Consider the following 7,637-nt stretch of genomic DNA (forward strand, 5'->3'; position numbering starts at 1 on the left):
CACCAAGTCATGCTTGACCCATGGGGTGATGTCACATCCTGACATTTTCTAGGCAGACTTTGTTTGTGGGGTGGTTTGCCAGTGCCTTCCCCAGTCATCTTCCCTTTACCCCCAGCAAGCTGGGTCCTCATTTGACCGACCTCGGAAGGATGGAAGGCTGAGTCAATGTTGAACCGGCTACCTGAGACCGACTTCCGTTGGGATCGAACTCAGGTCGTGAGCAGAGCTTGGACTGCAGGACTGAAGCTTACCACTCTGCGCCACGGGGCTCTTATTTTCTTTTAGACTAAGCTATTTTACAGGTTATTGTAAAGGGGAAAACAAGGGGAGGTGTGCATACACTGCCCTTGGAAGCCTTTGAAGGGTGACCAGGATAAAAATGCACCAAACAAAACAAATTTAAAAAAATCTTTTTACGTTCATACAATTTAAGACAGGTCCGAATCCCGATCTCATACACCCAATCCACGGTGAATAGTAATAACAAAGACGAAAGTGTGCTTGTCTTTCTTCCTGACAGCTTCACGTCAGTCATGACGCTCGCGCTCCCATCTTCCACATTACCGGAAGTTCTGCTGATCGCAGGATATTTTAATTAGCGTGGTTCCCGCAAGGAACCCTGGGAATTGTAGTTTTGCTACTCTGCTTTAAAAAATCGGCCCTTCGCGTTGTACTGATCCGCTATCATCCCACGCTCCCCACTGGCACACTCACGTGTTGCCATCGGTGCCCCATGGCTTAGTCTGGCAACCCCCGCCTAGTGTTTGCAAACGGCGAACAGCAAAATTAACCTGGAGTAAATTATACACTCGCTAGTAATGCGGATGGCTATCGTATACTGAGGCTATCGTAGTCAAAAAGGGCAAGAGTCCAGTAGCACCTTAAAGACTAACAAAAATATTTTCTGGTAGGGTATATTTTTGTTAGTCTTTAAGGTGCTACTGGACTCTTGCCCTTTTTGACTACTGCAAACAGACTAACACGGCGACCCACTGAGGCTATCGTATTTTGGTCACATTATGAGAAGACAAGAGTCACTGGAAAAGACAATCATGCTAGGAAAAGTTGAGGGCAGCAGGAAAAGAGGAAGACCCAACATGAGATGGAGTGACTCAATAAAGGAAGCCACAGCCCTCAATTTGCAAGATCTGAACAAGGCTGTCAAAGATAGGGCATTATTCTGGAGGACTTTCATTCATAGGGTCGCCATGCGTCGGAAGCGGCTTGATGGCACTTAACACATAACACACAGTAATGCGGATGAGAGAATCCTCCTAGTACGCACCAAACGTAATCCCCCCTCCACAATTAACATTCTCGTTTGTCTGCTTTCATGCACAGAACTGAGAAGGTATTAAAAGGGGGAGGGGGATAATCCCCATGTGACCCTTTTCTTTTCTTTTTAAATATTTTTATTGCTTTTCCCATAATAATACAATCTATCTTATTCGGTATTTCAAAAAGCTTATCAGTAAATATATCAGTAAATCACATGTGACCCTTCTTGAACCACCCCGCTTGCGAAAGTGACAGGCGGTGGCAAATAGGCAGCGTTGGGCAAGGATCGGGACCTGTATGGCACCTATGGTACGAGCAAGTCTCGAAGGAGAGAAAAGCCTCCACCCCGGAGAATGCAACCCCTTAACGTAAGCCCTGCAGCGTTCAAACTTTCTTCCTTATAAGGGCGTGTAGAAAATCCCGCCCGAGCACGGCTGAATGATCGTGGCAACTGTGTGTGTGCGTGCGCGTGTTAAGTGCCGTCAAGTCGCTTCCGACTCATGGCGACCCTATGAACGAAAGTCCTCCAAAATGTCCTATCTTCGTGGCAACTACTCCGCATTCATTAAACCAACAGCTGAATGTTCAGGGAGAAGCATTAACCCGGCAGCGTGCACACCTTGCAGGGATGTTGTATCTGTTAATGTACGGGAACACTCCGAAGGGTTATAATATCAATGCATCGTCTAGATTTCTATTAAGAGGCCGTGGTGGTTGTCGTTGTTTTTTTTTTTAATAAACAGCACGGAATAAATTCTTCCTCGCCCCTTCTTCACCCAACAAAACCTCTCTCATGCAACCAGTGGCGGACTGGCCAGGGTACCAGTTTGCCCGTTGGCAAGCGGGCCCTGATGAAGCGGGCCCCCTTAAACATTAGGCAATGTGTTAAAAATGTGAACGACCTTTTAGTAGCCTGAAAATATAATAGAAGTTCCAAGACTATTACCGCATGCCACTAAAATTTTAATGGTACCTTTTCCCCACTTATGTATTTTTTGTTGTTGAAAATTTCATTTATTTCTTATAAAAATTAAATGATAGCCTTCTAGTGGCGGGTGGGCCCCCTTTGTCTCCTGGCAGCCCATGTTTTCAGACCCAGCCCGCCACCGCGTGCGACCCCTCCGCAAAGGCATCCCCCCCCCAGGCTTGGGGGCGTGGCTGCTTCCCCGCCTGGCTCCGCCCCCGCCCGGGAGAGCTCGCTCCGGAGCGCCACGTCGGAGATGAACGAAGCCAGCTGGGCGGGCTGCGCGGAGGCGTCGTCCGCCGCAGCGCTGGTGGGAAGGGGAGGGAGGCTTGCACGGGAAGCCAGCGGCCTCGGGGTCAGCCGGCCTGGGTGCAATTTGGGGGGTCCGCCGGGGAAAGAGATCCCACTGGCCCTCGACAGCCATGCGGGTCCCCGGACTCCTGGGTCCCCTGGCGCTGTTGCTGGCGCTGGGCGGGTGCCACGGGCTGTCTTTCCACCTGCCACCCCAGACCCGCAAATGCCTTAAAGAGGAGCTCCACCGGGACGTGATGGTCACTGGGGAGTACGAAGTCTCGGAAGCGGCTGCGCCTGGTGTCAAGACGGATCTCCGGGTGAGCCCACCCCCCACCCCCTTTCCTCCCTCCCTCCCTCTTCTTTGCTGTGTTTATGCCCCCCCCCGCTCCAATTTTGGCTTCTACCCCCACATCATCCAATGCCCCCAGAGGCACAGATTTGACATTTCTGCCCTTTCCCCTTTCTACAGGTTACCGACTCTTCCGGACACACGCTGTACTCCAAAGATGATGCCAAGAAGGGGAAATTTGCCTTCACCACTGACAACTATGAAATCTACGAAATCTGCTTTGAGAGCCACGGACAGCCAGGTAGGGGGTTTCTACGTGTCCGGACGCTCAAGTTCCTCCTATTGCCTGCCTCTCCCTGTCCAGGCCATCCCCTGATTCTGCAAGAAACATGTTTAGGTGCCTGCTTACAACCCTGCCCCCCAAATCCCAAATGTGAGTGAGTTGGTTGGAGAGAAGAACACTCTGCACATGCAGAGAGGCCTGCATTCTCTAGTTCAGGACAAACCCTGGATCATGAGAGGGAGGGCATCTTGGCCATCTTCTGGGCATGGAGTAGGGGTCACCGGGGGTATGGGGGTAGTTGTGAATTTCCTGCATTGTGCAGAGGGTTGGACTAGATGACCCTGGTGGTCCCTTCCAACTCTGATTCTATGAAAAGGTACTTCTCCCAGTCTGTACACCATCCAGCTTCCTTTTGCCAGCCCCTGGTACTGCCTGCAGAAATCAGATGCCAGTTTTAACCTTTTTGGGGTGGGGAGAAATGTCAGATTTTAATCTCCCTGGAATCATTGCTGCCTAGTTTCATGACTGGCTGTGACCACTTAGTAAAAAGGGGAAAGGCTTTTGCATGTGCTATTTGTTATTGCTGCAAACCTCAAGAGGTTCTGGGGTACTTAAGCCCTGCGTCTCAGTTTCTTTTATATAACCCTGTTTGCAGCTACTCTTACTTTTATATAACCCTGTTTGCAGCTCTCTGTCTGTTTTCCTTGTCCTACCTCAAAGCTCATTCTCTCTTTTTCTGGTCTCCCAGGGAATTTCCGGATCCCAGACCAACTGATCTCCCTTAATATAAAGCACGGCGTGGAGGCACGGAATTACGACGATGTAAGCAAGGCGTCTAGTTGGCTATGGTTTCTTTTCCTTTCCTTTTTTGGCTATTAAGTTGCTGCTGACTTATGGTGGCCCCCTCGTGGAGTTTTCAAGGCAAGAGAGAAACAGAGGTGGTTTGCAATTGCTTACCTCTGCGTAGTGATCCTGGACTTCTTTGGTAGTCTCCCATCCAAGTAGTAACCTGGGCTGACCCTGCTTAGCTGAGGGGATCAGGCTAGCCTGGGCCATCCTGGTCAGGCTAAATTGAGTTCTCAGTATATCTGGGGAAATATATCCTTATTTATTTAATAAAACACTTTAACCCTGCCTTTCCTCTTGGTTCAAGACAGCTTACAATACTACTTAAAACATTTTCATTTAAAAAACAAAACAACAAACCTCAAATCTTTCCTTCCTCTTGTGCCTACCACTTAAACTCCCTCAGATGCCCTGGCAAAAAGGCAGGCCTTGCAGTGCTTCCTGAAGATCTCCACAGAGAGGGCCCCCTCTCACCTCTTCAGGGAGCCCATTCCACAGAGACAGGACTGCAACGGAAAAGGCCCAGGCTCTGGTCAATGCCAGACAGGCCACCCTAAGTGATGGCATAGCCATCAGAGGGCTACCTGGCGACTGCAGTTGGTGCACAGGGACATATGGAAGGAGATTGTCCTTAAAATATGTGGGTCCCAGGTCATCCTGCCCATGCCAGGCATGGGGACAGTGTGTGCCAATCATCACTGCGTTGGGAAGTGGGAGAGAAGAATGAAGTCAGTCATTCTAGCACCAACATTTCTGGTTCTCCACCCCAGAGGTAGTTGCATCTTGGGATGAAGCGGCTATGTACTAAAGTTGGCCCACTCCAAGAAGTGATTGTAACCTCTGAGAAGTAACCTCTGTTGACCCAGCCCTAGTTAGGATGTCATGTGGGATATTGGTATTCATCTGGTCCTCAACCTACCTTGCAGATTGCGAAGGCAGAGAAACTAAAGCCCCTAGAAGTGGACCTGCGTCGGCTCGAAGACCTTTCAGAATCCATCGTTAAAGATTTTGCCTTCATGAAGCAACGTGAGGAGGAGATGCGAGACACCAATGGTGAGTGGCAGGCAAGCATTGTGGGCTAAGATGTTGCCCCTTTCTGGGATGGGGGTGGGGCAAGACAGACTATAATGAAGACTCTTCTCCATCTCTTTCATTTGCATTTAGATTGTAAGCTCCTTGGGTAGAGACCTTCCTCTGTTGCTTTTTTTTTTTTTTGGCCATCAGGTCACATCTGACTTATGGCAACCCGAGGTGGGGTTTTCAAGGCAAGAGATATTCAGAAGTAGTTTGCTGTTGCCTTCCTTTGTATAGCAACCCTGGTATTCACCTAAGAGTTTAATGGCATTGCTTTTCTCCCATAAAAGCAGTAAATGTCTGATTCCCTCTTATTTGTCTGAGATCTTTGGAAGTATCTAAAAATCTGACAACTTTTAATTTTCTTTGCTGCTAGCTAAATGTGCCAGATTCTTTCAGCCTCAGACAAGGGCTGCCCAAGGTGTTTTTGCTGTGTGTCAGGATTTATTGCAGTGTCTCAAAGGATGCTGGGGGCACAATTTGAACCCCATGTTCAAATCCCCATGGAAGCTCACTGGGTGACCTTGGGCCAAGTACACACTTAAGACTCGCCTACCTCACAGGGCTGTTGTGAAGATAAAAAGGAGGAGATGAGAATGCTGCAAGCTACTTTGGGTCCCATTGGGGTGAAAGGCAGGATATAAAACAAGTAAATAAATACTCAAGTCGCAGTAAAAACAGATTCTTGCACCAAACCCTGATTACCGTGAAGCCCTGTTAAATTTGTCTTCCTTGGTCAAATTGAATTCAGCTCTCCAATTTCTTGGATAATTTCCAAATGGGAGAGGAGGCAGGCTGGGGTACGTTTATCCATTCAGTCAGCACCCTGTATCTTGTGTCAGGAATGCAGGACATGTGGAGTTGCTGAGAGAGTGAAGTGTGACTTCTTCAAAACCAGCCATTGAGCATCATGGTAGAGCGGGAGAGGAGCCCTATGGGATCAGATCATAGGGGACAGTTTCCCACAGTGGCCAGTCAGATGCCTCCAAGGATCCCACAGGATACCTTCTCTTCCTCTTTTCTAAGGTTCTAGTTAAGTATCATGGCTAACAGATTTATCCTCCTTCACTTTGCCTCTTGGGGGTACAAGTCTAACACTACCCCGCACTGGCACTTAATTCCAGTACCAGGGATGCAGCTCTGGAACATGTGAAGTAATAATAGGGCACTTCTGAGCATGAGCAAAGAGCATCTCTTCAGTGCTGAGTAATCCCCCCTCCCCATCTAGGATTAGGGCTGTTAAGCTTGGAAAGAAGGCGGTTAAGGGGAGACATGATAGAGGTCTATAAAATTATGCATGGTATTAAGATAGTGGACAGCTTTTCTCCCTCTCTCATAATACCAAAATGTGGGGTCATCTGCTGAAGCTGGAGGGTGAGAGATTCAAAACAGATAAAAGGAAGTATTTCTTCACACAACACATAGTTAAATTGTGGAACTCCCTGCCCCAGGATGTGGTGATGGCTGCCAACTTGGAAGGCTTTAAGAGGGGAGTGGACATGTTAATGGAAGATAGGGCTATCCATGGCTACTAGTAAAAATGGATACTAGTCATGATGCATACCTATTCTCTCCAGGATCAGATGAGCATGCCTATTACATGAGGTGCTATGGAACACAGGCAGGACAATGCTGCTGCAGTCGTGTTATTTGTGGGCTTCCTAGAAGCACCTGGTGGGCCACTGTGTGAACAGACTGCTGGACTTGATAGACCTTGGTCTGATCCAGCAGGGCCTTTCTTATGCTCTTATGATTCAGATAAAGTAGTTTCAGGGCAAGAGATGCGACTTCTAAGCTCTGGCGCTTTATTGCTGTTTACTGTTTTCTCTTTGCAGAATCTACCAGCGCTCGCGTCTTCTGCTTCAGCATCTTCTCCATGTTATGTCTGGTGGGTCTGGCCACCTGGCAGGTCTTCTATCTCCGGCGTTTCTTCAAAGCCAAAAAACTCATCGAGTGAATGAGCTCCAGCTGGGCTGGGGAGGGGAGTGCAAAGAGCAGATGGGGCCACTTTCCCCGCCTGGTTTTTTCCTGGCCTGTGAACCACAACTCATCAGAGTTCTTCCACCCACCCATTTTGATCGGCTTCTGAGATGACTGGATTTTTTTCTCTCCAGGATTTTTCTCAGCTAGGACTCTTGATGGGACATCGTGGCCCCTGGACTGGATCTCTGCCAGCTGGGAGGGGAGTCTGTCATCAGAAAAGCATAGGTTCTGGATGCCAGACATGAAAACAATTTGCCCACCTTTTTTTTCTGGTGTGGACCGTGCCATTCTTTTTCCCCATGGGGGGTGAGGGATCTCTAATTAGATTGTAATTTAAGTCCTGATTGCTGAATGCACTAAGGAAAGTTTGGAAATAATAAATTTTGGTTAATAGATACCACTGCTGTTTTGGGGGGGGGGGGAAGAAGGCAGGAGGCTCGGTTTTCCTCTTGGGATAGGATCATGGTACTCTGCAGCTGCAATCCTAAGCATATTTACTGGGGAGTAAGATCCATTGAACTCAGTGGGACTTGCTTCTGAGTATACATGCTTAGGAGTGTGCTGTACACAACCTAGGGACAGGTGGAGCCAGTGTAGTGTAGGAGTTAGGATGTTAGACTAGGATC

The 7,637-nt window shown here is 48.5% G+C and overlaps 1 protein-coding gene across 1 annotated transcript; it reads left to right on the plus strand.

Annotated features, from left to right (window-relative positions):
* The first annotated feature begins 2,664 nt into the window (after positions 1 to 2,664).
* Positions 2,665 to 7,004, plus strand: LOC130480376 (transmembrane emp24 domain-containing protein 10-like). Its single transcript, XM_056852872.1, has 5 exons — positions 2,665 to 2,853; positions 3,006 to 3,126; positions 3,857 to 3,930; positions 4,881 to 5,007; positions 6,864 to 7,004. The coding sequence occupies exons 1-5, from the start codon at positions 2,665 to 2,667 to the stop codon at positions 6,983 to 6,985; spliced, it is 633 nt and encodes a 210-aa protein (XP_056708850.1). The 3' UTR covers positions 6,986 to 7,004.
* Positions 7,005 to 7,637: the final 633 nt, after the last annotated feature.

This window comes from Euleptes europaea, chromosome 7, assembly GCF_029931775.1.
Source record: "Euleptes europaea isolate rEulEur1 chromosome 7, rEulEur1.hap1, whole genome shotgun sequence".
NCBI classification, from domain to species: Eukaryota; Metazoa; Chordata; class Lepidosauria; order Squamata; family Sphaerodactylidae; genus Euleptes; species Euleptes europaea.

Bases quoted from the DNA above. Each gene is read 5' to 3' on its own strand.
- LOC130480376 (XM_056852872.1), top strand. From the start codon at position 2,665: ATGCGGGTCCCCGGACTCCTGGGTCCCCTGGCGCTGTTGCTGGCGCTG. The intron at 2,854-3,005 runs GTGAGCCCACCC...CCCTTTCTACAG, and splicing joins GTGTCAAGACGGATCTCCGG to GTTACCGACTCTTCCGGACA. The intron at 3,931-4,880 runs GTAAGCAAGGCG...CCTACCTTGCAG, and splicing joins AGGCACGGAATTACGACGAT to ATTGCGAAGGCAGAGAAACT.